The 20,941-nt window shown below is 47.8% G+C and overlaps 1 protein-coding gene across 1 annotated transcript in view; it reads right to left on the bottom strand.

Annotated features, from left to right (window-relative positions):
• Window positions 1-10,062: 10,062 nt before the first annotated feature.
• Window positions 10,063-20,941, bottom strand: part of LOC142564995 (lipase member N-like) — a 58,672-nt gene continuing 47,793 nt past the window's right edge. The window contains exons 8-9 of the mRNA XM_075676227.1: window positions 16,501-16,569; window positions 10,063-11,203 (exon numbers count right to left, since the gene is read on the bottom strand). Coding sequence (XP_075532342.1) covers window positions 10,949-11,203; window positions 16,501-16,569 — 324 coding nt within the window. The 3' untranslated portion in view covers window positions 10,063-10,948. The remainder of the gene's footprint in view (window positions 11,204-16,500; window positions 16,570-20,941) is intronic.

Consider the following 20,941-nt stretch of genomic DNA (forward strand, 5'->3'; position numbering starts at 1 on the left):
GAACGGGTCAGGGCACACAACAGGTGGGATAACACGCTTATGCTGACCAATATAATATTCTACCTCAAGAAAAGAGCACGGGTCTGGTTCGAAACACACGAAGAAGAGATTACGAGTTGGGACCAGTGCAAGCAGAAGCTTAGAGACTTGTTTGGCAAGCCCGTCGGCCGCCAACGTACCGCGAAGAGGACCTTGGGACCCGTGTACAGACGTCCACTGAATCTTACGTTGCGTATATCCAGAACGTCCTCGCCCTATGCCGCAAAGTGGATAACAATATGGCAGAGGCAGACAAGGTCAGCCACGTTTTAAAAGGCATCGCGGACGACGCGTTTAACCTGCTTGTTTACAAGAACGTAATCACGGTCAATGAGATCATTAACGAATGTCGCCGCTTTGAAGAGGCGAAGAGTCGCCGCATAGTTCAACAGTTAACGCGTCTACCTAATACCGCAGCTTCATTGACGTGCGAAGACATTTGTCCACTGCTTGAGCCCACCTCCTGCGAGAACGTTGTACGTATCGTTCGGTGAGAAATCGAAGCAGCGTCTCCTGCCACGCCAGTGACGCAGAGCTTTGACGAGTCCACGCCGCTTGTGTCGCTCATTCAGTCGGTAATTCGCCAAGTACTTGCCAATGTGGGTCTTCCGTCCATCTGCGCCGCCAGCCGCCCTGACTTTGCTTCTTCTGCTGCCTCTGCCCCTGTTCACAGGAGCCAATACGGTCCATATCCGGGCTATCGCAACTCGGCCGAATGGCGCACATATGACGATAGACCAATCTACTTTTACTGTGGACGTGTGGGACACATCTCTCGCCACTGTCGAAGTTCCTGGTCAGCCCACTCTCGACCAAGCTTTCCCGCCTACCACCGCTCCCCACTGAATCCTCGCCCGCCATCACTCTCCACGGAGGTTGAAGACGCTCCTGACAACGCTGGAGCCACCGTGACCAGCCGTTAGCCATCACATCGTCGCCGCTCCCGTTCGCCCCAGCATCATCGTTCTCTATACCCAGCTTCTTACCGTCGCCGCTCTCCGACGGGAAACTAAATGGGGCAACTCCTGGAGGTGACGCCCCTCTAGAACCCCGGCCTGAAATTCCTCTGTTCACCCTGCCTACTAATCGGAGCCTTCTGGACGTGGACGTGGATGGTTTGCCCGTTACAGCACTCATCGATACTGGAGCCTAAATTTCCATCATGAGCGTGGGGCTTCGAACGCGCTTGAAGAAAGTGCTGACTCCTGCTCCGGCTCGACTGCTCCAGGTCGCCGACGGTGGAACTCCGGTTGCGCTTTGAATGTGTACTGCTCGTATCAGTGTCGCCGGTCGCCACGCGTCCGTTTTGTTGAATGTGCTCGAACGTTGCCCTCACCATGTGATCCTCGGACTCGACTTTCTGGCCGCCCATTCTGCTCTGATTGACTGTTCCGCCGGCGTTGTACAAATTGACCTACCACTACCTGTCCCCGTTGACCTTCCTGCTCATGCTCCAACTCAGCTTTGTTCCGTGGATTTTATACGCCTACTATCTCTTGCAGCAACCTGCATCCCTGTCTTAGCCTGCCCACCTGTACCTGACGCAGACTATGTCGTTACTCTCGCGACTTCAGTCCTGCTTTCTCACAATGTCTCCTTTCCACTAACCATCGTTTCTGTTGCGGACAATCAGACATGTCTTCCCATCCTAAATTTCGGACAGTGCCCACAAGCACTTCCTCGAGGCATGTCTCTTGCTACATTGTCACCAACGCACGACTGCCACATTTCCACTCTACCTGTTGGGCCGTCTTCGACCAATGCTCATTCTGTGCCTTATACATCAGCCCCGACCGACGACTTTACAAAGATGATTGCACCGGAACTCTCAACCCAACAAGCCGCAGAGCTCCGTGGCCTCTTCGAGTCCTACTCAGACATTTTCGACCTGAACGATCGCCCTTTGTGTCAAACTACAGTCGTGAAGCATCGTATAAATACCGGCGATGCAGCACCTGTTCGCCGACGCACGTACCGAGTGTCGCCTTCTGAGCGCCACATTATCCAGAGCGAGGTTGACAAGATCCTTGCCAAAGGGATTATTGAACACTGTTCCAGCCCATGGGCGTCCCCTGTTGTTCTCGTCAGGAAGAAGGATAACAGCTGGCGATTCTGCGTGGACTATCGTCATCTAAACACGATCACCAGGAGAGATGTATATCCACTTCCCCGTATTCACGATGCTCTGGATTGTCTCCATGGTGTCGCTTATTTTTCATCTATAGACCTTCGCTCTGGATATTGGCAAATCGCCGTGGATGAAATGGACCGTGAAAAGACCGCATTCGTCACACCAGACGGCCTATATCAGTTCCGGGTAACGCCTTCTGGCTTGTGCAATGCCCCGACGACCTTTGAACGGATGATGGACATGCTCTTGCGTGGTTTGAAACGGTCCATCTGTTTGTGCTACTTGGATGACGTCATCGTATTATCTTCAACTTTTGCGACTCATCTTGAAGGACTTTCATCTGTTCTTTCTGTTTTTCGCACCGCTGGCTTGCAGCTCAACTCATCCAAGTGCTACTTCGGTCAGCGCCAAATAACCATGCTCGGAGACCTCGTCGATTCGTCAGGCATTCGCCCCGACCCTGCTAATGTTCATGCTGTGCAGAATTTCCCCGTACCAACTTGTGCCAATGATGTTCGCAGCTTTATTGGCCTTTGCTCGTGCTTCCGCACGTTTGTGGAAAATTTCGCCCATGTTGCCCGTCCCCTGACTGACCTCCTGAAGAAAGACGTTTCTTTCTGTTGGGGCTCTGAGCAAGCGTCTGCTTTCTCGCAGCTCATCACGCTGCTCAGCACACCTCCTGTTTTCGCCCATTTTGACGCCTCCGCTCCGACAGAAATCCGCACTGACGCCAGTGGCTACGGCATCGGTGCAGTTTTAGCTCAACGCCAATGTTGGCACGACCGCGTCATCGCCAACGCCAGCCGCCTCCTCTCACCCGCAGAGCGCAATTACTCGATTTCTGAGCGCAAGTGTCTCGCCCTCATTTGGGCGGTGGGCAAGTTCCGACCCTACATATCTGGTCGGTCATTTACAGTTACAACCGACCACCACGCCTCTGTTGGCTTTCCTCCTTCAAGGATCCCACCGGACGCTTCGGTCGCTGGGCCCTACGGCTGCAGGAATACACATACACTGTGGTCTACAAGTCGGGTCGTGTACATCAGAACGCCGACTGCCTGTCTCGTCATCCCGTCGATGTACCGGACGGCTTAGTGGATGTCGCACCGATCTGCATTCTTACGCTCTCTGCCTTGCAAGACATTGGCGCTGAACAACAACGCGATGAGTCATTACGCCCCATTATCGAACGTCTGCTCTCTGATCCGTCTGACCCATCCCTTCACATGTTCGTACTACAATATGGCATCCTGTATCGCCGCAAAATGTACCCCGACGGGCCCGAGCTCCTAACCGTCATTCCGTCTCATCTGCGACAGATTGTACTGCAGCAACAGCACGACGTTCCCACCGCTGGACACCTGGCGTTACGCGGACCTATGACCGAATTCGGCGACGGTTTTTCTGGCCTCGTCTCAACCGCTCCGTTCGGCGCTATGTTGCCGCGTGTGAGTTGTGTCAACGCCGGAAAAGACCAGCTGTGCCTCCTGCCGGACTGCTGCAGCCATTGGATATACCGGCCGACCTTTTTTCGCGTTGGCGTTGATCTTCTCGGACCACTCCCTATATCTAATGACCGAAATAGGTGGATTGCCGTCGCTACGGACTATACAACTCGCTATGCCATTACTAGAGGCCTACCAACCAGCTGCGCTACAGACGTCGCTGATTTCTTGCTTCACGACGTTATCTTGAACCACGGTACACCTCGTCAACTTCTCACCGATCGCGGCAGATACATTCTTTCCAAAGTCATAGACGACCTACTTCGATCATGTGCCACTAAACACAAACTTACTACCGCTTACCATCCTCAAACTAACGGTCTTACCGAACGCCTGAACCACACATTAACTGACATGCTAGCAATGTATGTTTCGTCCGGTCATCGCGACTGCGACATTGCTCTACCATTTGTCACGTTCGCCTACGATTCCTCGCGCCACGACGCCGCTGGCTATTGACCCTCCTATCTCCTCTTCGGCCGTGAGCCGACTTTGCCTTTCGAGACTCTCCTCCCGACCACACTCGACTCGCCGACAGAGTACACTCGGGATGTCATAGCCACAGCGACCCAAGCACGCCAGATTGCCCGCATTCGTCTTTCTGCTTCACAGACACGCCAGAAGTGCCGTTCTGACCACCGCCATCACGACGTGCATTACGAACCAGGTGCTCTTGTGCTAGTTTGGTATCCAACTCGACGTGTTGGTCTTTCGGAGAAATTCCTCTCGCGATACTGTGGCCCTTACCGCATCCTTCGCCAGGTGACCCCTGTCACATATGAAGTGTGTCCGCTGAATGCCGCGGTGCCTTCACCTCTCCCTGACATCATCCACGTCAGCCGTCTCAAACCTTACCGCTCTCGGACCTATGCGCCGCACCAATAAGGTGCTTTTTCCGATGGGGGTGATGTCACAGTCGGTAATGTGTGAAGGTGATGATGACTAGGATGGTGGCCTGAGAGATGACGAGGAAGAGGGTAGTTTTTATCATTGCTCTACGCTTGTTGGCTCAGCCATTAAAAGCCATCTGCAAATAGACGCACGCTTCTTCCTTTCCGCAACAATATATATATATATATATATATATATATATATATATATATATATATATATATATATATATATATACAGGTCACCTGTCCCAGCATTTGAGATTTCACAAGATCTCATAGGAGGAGACAGTTCGGTTTCACAGCCTGAGTCCTCTCGCATCACCAAGAATCTGGCATCTCTTGGTGGTGTAATCTTCGTTCGCGTAATTTTATACTTGGCTATCACTAACCCCATTTCGCCTTTCCGGTGAAACTGCAGCCTCTGTCTCCCTCTCTTCATTTTCTGTGATTACGAGTATAAGCGCTGCCCCGCATTACTGCTGTTTCTGATTTCGAGGGAATCTGGCTTGAACTCATTTCGGTTCATCATCATCATCATCATGACCGTCGTCGGTGTCGTCGTCATCATCATCATCATCATCATTAGCAGCAGCAGCATCGTCATCATCGTCCTATTTATGTCCACTGCAGGACGAAGGCCTCTCCCTGCGATCTCCAATTACCGCTGTCCTGCGCAAACTGATCCAACTAGCACCCGCGTATTTCCTAATTTCGTCGCACCAACTAGTCTTTTGTCGTCCTCTACTGCACTTCCCTTCTCTTGGTACCCATTTAGTAACCCTAACCGCCCAACGGTTATCTTATCGACGCATTACATGACCTGCCCAGCGCCATTTTTTTCGCTTAATGTCTATTAGAATATCGTCTGCACCCGTTTGCTCTATGATCCAAACCGCTCTCTCTCTCTCTCTCTCTCTCTCTCTCTCTCTCTCTCTCTCTCTCTGTATCTTAAAGTTATGCCTAGCATTCTTCGTTCCATCGCTCTTTGCGCGGTCCTTAATTTGTTCTGAAGCTTCTTTGTCAGTCTCCAAGTCTCTGCCCCATATGTCAGCACCGCTAAAATGCACTGATTGTAAACGTTCCTTTTCAATGATAACGGTAAGCTCCGAATCAGGAGCTCACGATGTCTGCCATATGCGATCCAACCCATTTTGATTCTAATGTGAACTTCCTACTCATGGTCAGGGTTCCCTGTGATTAGTTGAGCTAGGTAAACGTACTCCTTCACAGACTGTAGAGGCTGACTTGCGATCTTGAACTCTTGTTCCCTTTCCCGTTTGTTTATCATTATCTTTCTCTTCTGCATATTAATCTTCAGCCCCACTCTTACACTCTCCCTGTTAAGGTCCTCAATCATTTGTTGTAACTCGTCCGCAGTGTTGCTGAATAGAACAATGGCATCGGCAAACAGAACGTTGCTGAGCTTTTCGCCTTCAATCATTACTCCTAAACCTTCCCAGTTTAATTATAGCTTGAATACTTCTTCCAAGCACGCAGTGAATAGCATGGGAGAGGTTGTGTCTCCTTGTCTGATCCCTTCATTTGTAGGTACCTGCCCACTTTTCTTGTGTAGAATTAAGATAGCTGTGGAATATTTGTAGACATTTCCCAGGATATTTACGTAAGTGCTCTGTACTCCTTGATTACGCAATGTCTCTGTGACTGTTGGTATCTCTACTGAATAAAATGCTTTTTCGTAATCTATGAAAGCCATGTGGAAAAGCTAATTGTAATCTGCGGATATCTTGATAACCTGATTAATCACATGGATGTGATCCATTGTAGATTATCCTTTCCTGAAGACAGCCTTTTTCCTTGCTTGACTAAAATCAAGTGTTGCCTTTATTCTATTCAGATTATTTTAGTAAATATTTTGCTGAGCGAATTATACAGGGTGCTCCAACTATCATACACCAAGCCTTATAAAAATAACAGTAGCGTTACTCTAGCCACCTGTGATTTCTTTTGTTACTGAGGATTACTTCGGTAGTTGCTATCATTTACCTAACTCGAGAAGTACTGTCCTAATTGTCAAAGTGTCAATGGGACTTTTGTAGGCACCGCCCAATGACACCTAACTACAGTGTTTTCAGCGACGCACTAATTGCGTAATTTTTTTCCGAGTGGCACAGAAACATCACGAAATAAGAAATATACCACATGACTGCGCTGCCACACGCATCATAAGGCAGCACCCTCAAATAAGTTGGTTGGAAGCAACTGCATGCCTGTAGCTAACCCGAAGAGACAGCGCATCACCTTGATTGTGGTGCAGAAGGAGCACCGAAAGCAGGTTTCGCGTTTCGCAGCTATACCTTCCTCTCATTACTAGGACATACTTATTATCCGTCTCTCAAGGCCGACTGATCACATTGATAAAAAAGGCCCCTTGTTAACGGGGCCGAAGCGCCGCACTGACTATGCATGAAACGCGAAATTCAATGGAATAAGCATGGAATGTTTCAAAATCCAGGCTCTGCAAGCAGCGTATCGAGAGAGTGCGCCCGCAGCTCTATTTCGCGCCATAAACTGACTTTTGCGCCAGAAAGCAAATTAAAGTGACGGTTTTATTTTTCATGAAAGTGTATGTGTGCTACAAAAACAGGTTTGTGTAAAGAATAAAGGCAAAACAAACTGACTGCGAAGCGACCCACATCTGGAGAAAAGGCAAAACCAATGCGTTTGAGAAAGAAAGATATACCGCTTCTAAAAAAGCCTAATTGGCAATCGAAAATCCTGCGCAAAAATTAAAAAAAGAGCACATCAGCTTTGAGTTTGCTCTTATCTATGAATTCGTAAGCCCTGTTGAACACCAGCTCCTGCATAGAGGACTGGTTCGAATAAGTCTCTTTCTGCAGCCACGCAGTACTGAGTCCGGTTTATCACATCTTCAGTGGCTTCCTTAATGACCAACGCTAGAATTCTGCGGAAGACATCCCTTATCCTTGTCTTTAGCTAATCTGACATCCGCCTTGATCATGTTAGCACGATCTTTCATATAACCCCAAAGAAAGAAATGGAGTGGAGAGAGGTCAGATGACCTAGCCGGCCAATTTAGAGGCCCATTGCTTCCAATCTATTGCGCAAAAAAGTCGCATCCAGCCAGATGCGTGCTCGGCTGCTGCTGTGTGCGGATTCCCCATCTCTCTGATGCCGCAGAAGTGGAATACGTGACATGGAGACTTCGCTGAGAAACTCATGAACCACCAGTGCGAGGATTTAGTCCACGAGACGCTGTCCAGTCAGTGTGTGATCGAAGGAGATGGGACTGGATATAAGACCGGCGTAAATTTCGGACCACACATTGAACGACCTCTGGTACTTGAGCATATTGCGCTTTACCCAGTGTAGATTGGAGACACTTGAATCGTGCATTATGCAAAATTACCTGGGCGTTTCTGGGAAAATTGGCTTCAACTGTACACGTGATGTTGCTCAAAAAGTCCAGTAACGCCCTGAATTTGTGAGGACTCAATTCGAGAAATCTAGGCGATTCTACAGGTCCCTATCTTCCAAGCATTGGTGCTGGTTAAGGTGGTATGGGTAAAAGGCCGTCATTTAGAATCCTCCAAACTGATGACGGGGAAATAGATACGTGGGCTGCGACGTTCTGCACGCTAGCAAGAAGGCTTGAGGCCGCAAATGGTAGAACATCCGTGCGTAGGCTAAGACTCAAAGATAGAGTCCTCCGCCACTGTTTCTTAATTATTCCACTTTGCCTCAGGTCAGCAAAACCGCCCTTATTCATAAAAATATTTGTGTATGCAGCCAATAAAATTCTAGCAGCTGGCAGTCAGCGCTCGTGCTGTGTTCCTCCCTTGTCCGTGTTTATTTTGCGCCGTTTTCCCCCATGGAAAATGAAAGATGTTCCTGATGAGGCAGCTCGATGTAGAACCATAACTTCTTTCTGTTATCCTTAAGCTCGCACGTTTGAATGCGAGTCTTGCGACTTTCTTTATGTAAACATTAAGCTTAATTGCGTGAACTCAACCTCCACAACACCGAGCTGTTGCCCCGATTATCAAGAATGAGCACATCAAAACAGTTGAATAGACTAACACGTAGTTTCTTAGTATATATTGATGAATTCGGACAAATTATCTGTTTTCAAATATTCGTAACCAGCCTGAAACATTTGGCATGAAAAACACCGCCAGCGATTTATTAGAAAAACGATAGAGCTCAGCACATGCATTCATGTTCCATCTGTGGTGCCATTCTTAGGCAAGCATTACAAGAAATGATAAGCGTCACCCTGTTAAGAAATATATTGTTACGGTTAATGTTAATCCGGCTTTATTTAAGGGACGAGATTGATGGTGAAGTCAAGATGGCGTCCTGAGGCTGCACCAGCTAACGTCTTCTTCCTCTTCTGCTCGCCTGGCTCATGCCGTAGCAATCCCCGGTTGCCAGATGAAGCCCGCTGGGCAAGTCCAAATCACTCAGAAAGCGTAGGGTGAAATCGCTTAAGACGGGCAGCATGTACTAACTGGGTCCGGCTAGACCGACGACCACCGGACGTCAAGCGTGCCACCACGTACGTCAAGTCACTCAAGCGATCCACAATGACGAATAGGCCCGTGTACTGGGGTAAAAACTTTCCGCATAAGCCACGTTTACGTTCCGGAGTCCACAAGCACACAAAGTCTCCTTTAGCGTACGAGATAGACTGGTGTCGGCTGTCATAGCGCTCTTTCGATCGGTGTTGCGAAGCCACAGTACGAAGACGAGCGATACGCCGGGCTTCTTAGGCAAGACAAAGTGTCTTGGAAAGAGTACTCGCTGTGAAAGTCAAACGGTAGTATAGTGTCAATGCAGCTTAGCGGTGAACGTACGTAAAGGAGATAAAAAGGACTGTAATCGGTCGTCTCATGCTTTGCAGTATTATAAGCTTAGGTGATGAAGGGAAGTACGTCATCCCAGTCCTTGTGATCGGAAGATAAGTACATGGCAGCATGTTAGTTAGAGTTCTGTTCGTACGTTCTACAAGCCCGTTTGTCTGAGGGTGATAAGGCGTTGAATGACGGAACTGCGAACTGTAGAGACGAAGCAGCTCTTCTACGGCGTCCGCAACGAACTGACCACCGCGATCGCTAATGATGACACGGGGGGGACCATGTCGAAGGATAATGAATCGAAGCAAAAACGTCGCAACGGACGCAGCTGTTGAAGATGGTGCGGCCGCCGTTTCCGCGTAACGGGTCAGATGGTCGACACATACGATCACCCATAGGTTGTCGTTAGATGATCGGGGAAATGGGCCCACAAGATCGATACCCACTTGTTCAAATGGCAGGCGAGGCGGCGGCAGAGGTTGGAGAAGACCTGGCGGAGCGGTCGTAGGGCGCTTGTAGCGTTGACATTGTTCGCAACTGGCGACGTAGTGCTTGACCGTGTCCCGCATTCAGGGCCAGTAAAACGCTCCTGTGTCCGGTTCAAAGTTCTTATGAATCCTAGATGGCCAGAGGTCACATCGTTGTGCATGGCTCTCAGTATGTCCGTTCGCAGACTCTGCGGCACCACCAGAAGGAAGCGTGCGCGTTTAGCTGAATAATTGGTCTTGTAAAGCAGGCCGTCGCGGACACAAAATCGACCGGTGGCTCCAGGACGCGATGCGGCTACAATAGAGGTTCCAAACTAATATCATTTTCCTGCTCTGCTTTGAAAGTCGTCGAGTCTGGGAATGTAGAAGAAATGGCAGCAAAACAGTCATCAAAATTGTCTTCGTCACACTCCGTCGTCGTCAGAGGAAGGCGGGAGAGACAGGCCGCATCTGCGTGGCGACGCCCGGACTTGTAGGAAATAACGAAGTCGTACTCCTGCAGTCGAAGACCCCAACGTGCCAGTCGTCCACTCGGGTCACGGAGATTCACCAACCAGCATAACGCGTGGTGGTCAGTAACGATAGTGAACGGGCGTCCGTAGATATAGGGCCGAAATTTGTGGACAGTGAAAACAGAAAACTTGTGTCGCGTTATTCAGGTTCCTACCGAATCCTGCGGCAGCTCTCAGATTTGGTTTATGAGGTTGCTGCACAAAACTCATGCGGATCATCTGCACAACCAAGAACCGATATCGTTCATGCGGGCTTGAAGCCCCACATGCGAACCGTTCCTGTGACACGCTATAGCCTACTCCGGAATGGTGCTCTATCGTGGGCGATGTAGCGTCGTGATGAATAAGACTAAGACTTGTTGCTGTATTGATTTGTAATGAAAGCAAAGGTTGGTGCTGGCTACTCTATTTCACTGGACAAGCAAAAGTAAAAGCATAAAATGACTGAAAACCACTGGAGCCAGGTAAATGTCACGAACATCTGCGATGTTGCGGGCACTAGTAGCACGACTTTTGCAATTGCTTGAGGGTCCTATTCGTCCTGGTCAAGCGCTTCTGCCAGCGTACTGTTCAAATGTGTCTATCATAATATCGTGCACGAAATTTGTTGCTTGGTAGCCGTACACGAAGTCTAAGTGACGGAAGTCTTGAGGAGGCACAATGCGATTGAAGAGAAGTGTTGACCCTAGTCTCTCAGCAAGCAGAGACACATCTTGTGGATTGGCAACCGTGTCTCCCTTTGAGGAGAACAGTGCTACCTGGACTGTAATGCGATCCACATCGTAAGCAGGAGGCTCCTCCTGTAAGGGCATGTAAAACGAAGACGTAAGTAAGATCACTCACCCCTTCATCATTCACTCGCTGAATCGCTATTCATTGCATCACACAAAAAGCCAGTTAATCAATCAAGAACTCAGTTTATTTCGATTTTTCTTCCATTTAGCGACAGCTTTAGCATCCTGTATGGATGCCATCATGCGAGACACCATGCTTGGTAATTTATTTAGCCTTCCTATTTTCACAAATTTATACGGCCCATAAAACTACTTTCCTTATATCATATAGCTGTTCAATAATTTGATATCGCAATCGATGCTTCGCCTTTCGGGCGAAACTGTGACTTTCTTATTTACGCTTTCGTTTGGTAACATCGTTGGCTGGTGTGCGCATTTCAGTTAATAAATTCGCAATTGCACTTGAAGCATCTTTGAAGGCTCTTGTTTGATGACGTCACAAGTCAACAAAACAAAGAGGCTACTTAACACCCGTACCACTCCGTCTAAATGGGCTTGATTGCTTAATTGCTGGGCTTGATATATGCTGACTGTGTCGTCCCAAGCTCCGGTGACATCAAGTTCATGTCCGCTCTCATAGATGTGGGCCCGCGCCTTTCCCTTAGCTCTCGAGCAGAAGTAGCGGTCCGAAACGCGACCAAAGGGGAACTACCAGCCGTGAACTTCAGCCAACGTTGGCGCGAAGTGCTGTCAACAACTACTGCCTCCAAGCGTTCTTTCGAAAGCGCCCGCTAGGTGGTCATCAGCGGTGTTTCTACAGTTGATGCACTACGCATATAGACAGTAATTTCTGCGTGTTAATCCTGGGTTAGGTACTTCGGATGTTCTTGTGTTTGAATTGAAGCATGTGAAGGTGCTTTTACATTGTTACCCTTGGAGCCGAAATCCAAGCAGTCTTTGAGGTAACTCTGCGGCTTCAGTTCATGAAATGGACTGCATTATAAACGTGACATCACAACCAGTTCAGCAGAGCCGTATGTTTAGAGTTGTTTTAGTTGTGGCTAACTATATTGTGGCGAAAATGAACTCATTAGACGTCTTTCATGAAAGAAACAAGAGATTTTTTTTTCTTTGGTTTCCTATGCCATTACAAAGAAGCGTCCCTTTTCTTTCCGTTCCGCACTATAAAAAATCTAGCCATGATAACTTCTACATAAATAAAACTCACAGAGTTTTCCATCGAAATGATGCTCTTTCTTATGCCAATAACTGTTTGTGAGCAGAGGTTAAATAATGAATGAAGTGTACAAAGCAAAGCGATTTGCTTTCTAGGCAAATTGGTACCTAGGAGGAAAATAAAAAGAACGGACTTGAAATGTGTGCGTGAAACGTGATTCCTGTATAGCCCATGCCCGTTGTTTGAAGAAATGCATAGAGCTGTCATGCAGGAATTCACTTCATACATAATCAAAGCATGGGAACAGTGGTGTGTATCGAGCTGTTGTAGGCTAATGTGAGCTGATGTAGGCTCCAAGCAAAGAAGCCGATGGATGGACTTTAAAGCGAAGCTTCATTTGCCAACTTCTTTAGGTTTCGCGTGGGTGCCTGGTTATTGGGTGCTGTGTGCTATTGGGTCCTTCGTTTTCTCGGTGGGCTTATTTCCGTACATATCTGCGACGTTGTACGAAACTACAAGTAGGATCTTATCCAATGGTTGAATACTGATGAAGACTGCACATAATAAACATAACGGTAACTTTCTACATCAACCTGAACGCATATTGTCTCGTGACAGAATCCTTAAAGCACTTTGTAAATAAAATACTCAAATATATTTAATGTGTTCTTTTGGATTTATGGCCCATAATAAATTTTACGTGTCCCCCCTGCGAGGCCTGTCAAGCTATCTCCAGAGTATATTCTCTTGTCTAGTGGAAAAACGGGAATCGAGATTCACCATTCAGGATACTTCGTAAATGGCCTCCAATATGTGTCCTAGCGAGAAGGACTGCATGGACTCCTTTGATTTGGATACGCTGTTCACTAGTGTGTCTTTACTCTCGCGCTTTCTGTGACAGCTTGCGTGTTCAAGCACGACCAAACACTCAAAGAGCAACTCCCTTTTCTATCAACCAATATTTGTTGGTTATAGGGATTCCGCCTTTCGAGGGCTTGCTTACTTCTCTTCCAACAACCAGTTCTACAAACAGACTAGGGGAACTACCATGGGTGCCGCATTCTTGGTCACTGGCGCTGCACTCGTCTTGAACGGCATTGAAAAGCGGACGCTTTGCGCTTCTTCCCCTAAGTCAAGAATGTGGTTGCGTGGACGATTGCTATCGTATGAAGTAATCAGAGGTGGACAATTTTCTTGCGCATTTGAAAACCACAGCGCCAGCTACAGAGTTTACAGCCACACGTGAAAATACTGGTTCTCTGCCTTTCTTAGATGTACTCGTAGAAAGAGAGCAAACAAGCCTGTCCTCTTCCGTATTCAGAAAAACGGCATATACAGGATGGCATCTACACTTTGAAGGGACTCTAAAGAGGAAGATATGTGTATCCCGCAAAGCTTTCTGCGATGCATGCTCTCATTTACAATAAGGACCTTTGATATTGTCAGTGAATGTGTATTTCATCAGCGTTTAGTCCAATACGAGCGTAGTCACTTCATCTTATACGTTACCTTGCGTGCACCACTGCTATTTATCTGCGTAGAACACAGAACATGCAGGGAAACATTTTTGCTTAGGGCGTTGTTGTGGGCCATTGTTAATAATCTCTGATGGGCTGAACAGCTTTCAATGACTCACATGGCATATCTCACCGTGGTAGAAGCCTTAAACATTAATTTAGTTATGTGGCTGTACGTTCCAAAACTACTATCGGATTGTGAGCAACGGTATAATGACGGACTGCGGGCTAAGTTTTACACCCTGGTGGTTGTTAACGTGCACGTAACTTTACTGCACTAGCGTTTTTTCTATTTCGCACTCATCGCAATACGTCTGCCAGGATCAGGGTGGAACCCGCGACCTGGAGCAATGTCATAGGTGTCACGCTACCGCGACGGACACACAAGCGTTCATTTGATGTTGGAGCACTTCCGTCGTGTTGCACAGACCCTACGGTTTTTTGATGTGGCCCTGCTTCAATGTTTCACTGTGGAAATTTGCATGGTGTTTATTTTTCAGAAATAGTACTGCGACGGAGGCTTATTGTCGTTCACAACTTTGTGGAGCTCTAGGTATAGAAAGGCACTACAAGGGCTATGCGTAGCACGGGGCTCACTCGCGATAACGGCATGGTCCTTCATCTTCCTCTTCAGACGCCACATACACAGGGGCACGTCTGCTTCATCGCAATGCCCAAGGAACGAAGCGTAGCCATCCTGGCGACTCAGGGCGCGGAGAAGATGAGCGGGTCGTAATATTGTTTCAGAAGGATGACGTGTACAGTCTCTCGCACATAACGACGCAGGTCTGGTGACACTGTGAGCAGCTCGACGATGTATTTGACCGGTGAAGTGCCCTTCACCTTGCAGTGACTTTCTATAGCTAGCATGCCACAACGTTGTGAACGACAATAAACCTCGTCGCATTAGGTGGAGGTTGCTGAGATGGTTCACCTCATCCTGGAGCTCCGCACTCGAACCCTGTCAACGAGATTGCCCTGCACTATGCCTTAACCCACCACCTCGTTGCCTGCACCACCAGCTGCCACTGTCGTCTGCGCTGGTGTCCCTTGTCGACGCGACGCACCCATTTTCAGTGGGACTGCCGAACACGACGTGGAGGACTGGCTGTCATCGTACAAACGTGTAAGTGCCCGTAGACATGGGACTACCAGTCTAAGCTGACCCACATGCCGTTCTATCTCCGTGACGTACCCAAATTTGGGTTCTTCAACTACGAATCCGACATTACAGCTGGTCAGCGTTTACGGCCCTTTTTGCCGAAGTGTTTGATCGCCCAGCTGTACGTAAGCTACGCGCTGAACAGCGTCTACTCCAGCGCCCACAGCATCCTGTAGAGACATTCCCCAGCTAAATCGAGGATGTTCTCTATTTATGCAAGTGGCTAAATCCCAGCATATCAGAGGATGACAAGATCAAGCACATCCTCAAGGGCATCGAGGACAGTGTATTCCACATGTTGATGGCAAAAAGCTCAACTAGCGTATCCGTCCTCATTAACCTCGGACAGAGCTATGACGAGCTGCGCCGCCACAATTCCATCGCCCGCCAGAAAATTCAGCACGCCGATTCCGTCTCGAGCAGCGCGGTTTCCACCGACCAGACCATCTCGACCCTCTCGCAGCATATCAAAGATTTTATTCGTGAAGAGGTTGCCGGGAAGCTCTTGCTGCTGCTTCGCAGCGATGCACCTATGACAGATATGCATCCAACGCTGCAGCAAGCTATCCGGCCTCAGATACGTGAAGCGCTTCCTGCAGCTCCTACAACCCCCCTTCCCCACCCAATCCTATGAGTGTGCCGCTGTCCTATACCAACTTTACCACTCACCCTACGTCGCTGCCTCTCAGTTACGCAACCGTGGTTACACGGCCAGCTGCGCCGACGGCTTCCTTTTCATCGCCCATGCATCCGGCTTCATTTCCAGTTGTCCATCCGTGACTGCAGATTTTTCGTTCCACCGAGACGTGGCGCACTCAAGACAACCGGCCTATCGGATTCGCCTGCGGCACTGCTGGCCATGTGGCGCACTTCTGTCGCCGCCACGCCCCAACTACGCATGCTGCCTTTGAAACGCCCACCTACGCACCACAATACGGCGCCACGCCTACACTTTCCCCGCGACGTCTCGACACTGATCGCCGGTCAGAAACTCGTCGTTCCCCTTCCCCTCGTCAGCGTTCGATTTTGCCCCTGCGTCGCCGAGCTCCCACTGAAGAGGTAAACTGACTGGTGCAGTTCCTGAGGCAAGAACTGCAAATACATTGACGTTATCAATATGCTGAATTTTTTTTAATCATTTTGAATGACCATTGTCATGTTGTATTAGTTGTTGCCTAAAACCGTATATTTTCTATTATTTCATTTCAGTTGCTATAAAGTAATCTTTACCAGCGCAAGAATACAAGAGAAGACTTACAAGAAAAACGAGCGCTGAAATTCCATCGACGTTACCAGCGCTATGTTCTCTGCTCTGTTCCGTCGGATATTCTTGTACTGGTAATGAAAACTTCCAAACCATATTTTACCAGAAAGCCCAGTCTTATCCACTTCCTAATTCATTTGGCGGTTGGCGCACGTCCTGTGAATTTGTGTTCCTATATTCGCAATTTAGTTCCCCTCGACGTGAACGACTAACTCACTCAAAACGACACTGTTATTGTCTTACCTGTCCATAACGCTGTTTGTTCTCGAAGGTGCCATAGTCATACATGAGAAAGTTCTTTCCTCTGTTGTTCTGCAATGGATAAGAAACCGCTCCATTTATATAATCCTATTTAGACCAGTTGGGGACAACAAATATTTTCTTTCATTTATTTGTTACATACTGAAAACTCGAGGTCCAAGCTGGGTAATCATAAAGATATAAAAGCACAGTAAAAAAGTAATTTTTTACGTGATAGATAGACAACGAAAGTGACATACTATACTGCACAGTCTAGAAAATTCCGATGAATAATGCTGCGTGGAGAAGGATAATTTATAAAAATTACGTGTTCATTCGCCTCAGAAACACAGCGCTTTAGTGGTTTATATATTTATTACATCAGAGCTTTGTTGGCCTACCCATTTGGATTCAACATCGTTGCGACTGCTGCTGCTAGCGTCGGTCGGTGTACACCGACCTGTTAATCGCATCCTGCGGAATCCCTAAAAGTAGGGAGAAATGTTTCTACACCCCTGTGCACGAACCCGCCATCCGCATTCTTCCCTCGACGCCCATAAATATATCGCCTTCGTCTTTATGACATCGCTCCGTAGACGTCTCACCCTGTGCATCCACCTGATTTGGTGCTCGCATTGCGGCATATTTTATGAGGAGTACAGTGAATAATGCGCCTAAAGAAAATAAGTGTCGCCTTGTTCGAGACATCGAAAGTGTGCGCAGAGAAGCTTGTACGCTGAACATCGCCGTACTCGCCGGTGGCCCGTCCATCGCGGCATAGTGCACAAGGTTAAATGCCACTGTCGTACAGGAGCGGCAAATTACGACTTACCGCAACTGATGCACATGATATTCACCACAAAAAGACGGGCCAGTCCTCGTAAGTGCCGTTTGTTGACTCTCTAAGTGGAGACTCTGGTGTGATGCGTAGGAACAGTACTGATGCATTCAAACTATAGATCAAAATTGTGACAGGTGCCGAGTGGCCTTTGATGACGAGTACGGACATGTCTACATCGGACTGCTGTAAACATCGCCTACAATAATTGCTTTTGTTGCCAATTATGTGGACACTCCAGGCGCATTTACACAGTGAGCATCAGCTTCGCCGTTGCCTATAATGTCCAAAGGCGATAACATAGCAGCAACGCGCCACATGTTGTAGTTTGGAGTGAAACCATGGGTGGGTAAGCCGAAAATTATGGCCGCTCCATCTCGCGCGTGCAAGGAAAGAAGGCGGGGAGGAAACATAGCTTTTGTTGGGCGCAAGGCAGCAAGGGGGCAGGGGCGTGGATGGTGGTGGCTGCGTATGGCTCATTTGAGAGCGCCCACGCGTACCTCATCTTGAAAACAATCTCCGCGGGTACAGAGTTTAGGCGCACTAAGTTCTCATGACTTCGTGCGCGCTCTGTTCTAGCTGCTTAGTGCCTGTCGAAGCGAGAGCCAGCACAAAAGGAAATTCACTCGATGCTGCTGCCGCTCTTGCTCACACCAGCGTTTTGACATCGAGTGTCCGAGCGCATCGAGTAAGATGTGTTCTTGTTCGCCCGAGCGCGCGTGACACCATGCATGCTAATCTGGGTAGTACGTGAATGTTTGCAAGTTTATACGGCCGATGGAACTATGATTTACTATTTACTGCTTCGTATTGCTATTAAATAATTTCCTAACGCACTCTATGTTTCGCCTTCCGAGCGAAAGTGCGACTATTCACACAAAGTGCACTTGTTAAGAACGTTACTGTTTATTGAGTGCAATGTGTGCGGACATTAAGTTGTTTTATGCGTCTGTATGCGTTGTCAATGCTGATTACGAAAAGGAAATTTACAAACGAATAAAAAGTAGGTTGCCGTGCACACGACAGCCGTTATGAATAAAAAGAACGATAACTTAACACTGTCGTTGAAAACAAATCTGCACAATTATTTCATTCTGACAGTACTAACATATGGGGCAGAAACTTCGAGGCTAAGTAAAGAAGGTTGAGAGCAAGCTAAGGATCGTTGATAGAGCGATGGAAAGAAATAAAAAGTGACAGGAAATCGGTGTTGATCAGAGAGTGAAGGAGGGAGCTGATATTCTATCTGACAAGAAGAGAAAAAAAATGGAGCTGGGTAGGTCATGTAATGCGTAGAGCAGGTAACCGGTGGACCATTATAGTATCAAAATATGTGTCAAGGGGAGGTAGGTGCAGCCCAGGATGGCAGAGAATTAATTGAAGCGATAGATTTATCAAATTTACAGGCAAGAAATAGGATCAGCTAGCGCAAGACAATGGTTATTGGAGATCGCTGGCAGAGGCCTTCATCCTGCGGTAGACATAAAACTGAGCTGATGGGGGTTATATTGCACTTTAAGGCCATAAAAGCGCCCCTAAACTCTGCTTTCAACTTACGTGGCAGCTCTTAAGAGCTACAGCGTAGAGGGAGCAGTGCTGCTACTGCTCTGTGCGCAATGAACGCGCTTTTAGTCTGCAAACATACACTGACTTGAAACAGAAGGTCAACATGCTTGTGCTTGTTACTTGCGCATGTTCGCTGTGAATGTGCACTATGTGTGCACCAGTGAGCGATATCACGCATCACCAGTTTCATGTGGTCATGCATGCGTCCGAGTAATGTGGCCGGACAAATATCTTGAGCGCACCTTCCTTTCTAAAAGTTGCATGCAAATAAAGTTTATACATTTGCTATGGAGAAACATAAACAATGCGAGAGGATGCGCTTTGTATAGCACGTAAGAAAAAACAACTGTACGCATTGTCGATAGATGTGCTTCCTTAATACAGAACGCTGGATTAAAACATCCTTTTACATAGAGTCTGAAATCTTTGTTGGATTTGCGTTTGTTTATTTACTTAGTTACCTAATTGCGTCGTAGTTACCTACCTACAATACAGTAAGTCGCTGTTTGTTCTCGAAGGTGCCACGTAGCGTTACAGGATTAAGCGCTACTAAAGAAAAATATGAGGGGAGAGAGAGAAACAAGCGTTATTGATATGCTGGAGATGTTAGCCTGTCTGTTCGCCTGACATGCTAGTCCAGGTGCGGGATGATGATGATAATATATAGAGTGATAAACACTTAACAGCACGTACAGTCACACACACGGACACATATGTATATACATACAATATAGAGATAGTTGCAAAGTTTACGTCAGCAGCACTTCCGTTTGCGTAACGCACAGGTGGTGCTTTTCCGTGGGCAGAGATTGTGCTGTAATGCCCAGCTCGAGTCCCGTTGAAGGTGCAGTGGCCCCTTCAAAGACCCTTTCTCTGATGCGTAGCGGCAGCAGTCGCACAGATCTTGCAAGTCTTCAGGGCGCATTCAGAGCGCAATAGAGAGTCTATGAGTTGAATTTTGAAACGTTCCTAAGTGACCACTTAGACACGTATGTAAAGAGATGGGTGTTGTCCCCCATTTTAATCTCCTCCGCTCTAGTATCTTCTTCTTCCTCGTCTTCTGTGACTCTGCTGGAGTAGGCTGCTTCACTCCTCCGGACTTCATTGTTCACACCTCCGGATGTAATCTTTGAAGACATTGCTGATGGTGGCGTACTCCGTTTGCCCAGAGTCTCCCAAGTAGCAGATGGTCTTCACGATACCGCGCAGCGAGGCAGTCTTGATTACTCGAAAGGGTTCATAAAACTTTTCATTGGAAGTGCCACTGCCTTTTAGTAGTAGAAAGCGGTCGCCGGGTTGTATGTTCGGTATGTGGCTGCTGCGTCTTCTGTCAAAAATTCTCTTCATTTGATCTCTATATGCCTCTTGTTATTTCGCGCTTTTCTTGCTCTCAGAAAGTTTTAGGTTATTAAGAAGGCTCACTTCGCAATCCGCTAGAAATATGGGCACAGTCCCTGAAGCAGCTAAAGGGGCTTGCATCCAAGACAACTCGTGTAAGAACGGTTGTGATGTCTCACAGCGGCTTCGAGGCAGCACTTCCAACCACCTGCAAAGTTCGGGTACATTTTTATGTACTGTTTTGCATCTCGTATAGCACGTTCGGCGAGGCCATTAGGAGCTGGCTGATATGGTGCACAAAACTAGATTGACATACCTTTATCTCCCGCCCACTTTGCAAACTCCTTGCTCCGAAAAGCAGGTCCATTATCACACACTAAGATCGTTCTGTCTCGAAAACAGCCAGCCTTAAGAAGAGCAATGACGCTGTTGGCGTCTTCCTTTCCTGCCCTGGTCATAACCATCCTCGTACATTCAATAGCCAGCAAGAAAGCTTGTGTTTTCCTGACGCATTCCCCTTTCTTTCTGAGCTACGCGAAATCCAAATGAACGACTACAAACGGTGTACTTGAGTGCTCTGTGGTTATATTTGTATCTGTGGGCTGCCTGAATTTGACTTTATTCGTCTGGCACAGATGGCACGTTAGGACGTAAATTCTGGTATCATCCTTCATACTTGGCCACGTAAATGTCGTGAGCAGT

The sequence above is a fragment of the Dermacentor variabilis genome, chromosome 11, assembly GCF_050947875.1.
Source record: "Dermacentor variabilis isolate Ectoservices chromosome 11, ASM5094787v1, whole genome shotgun sequence".
Lineage (NCBI taxonomy): Eukaryota > Metazoa > Arthropoda > Arachnida > Ixodida > Ixodidae > Dermacentor > Dermacentor variabilis.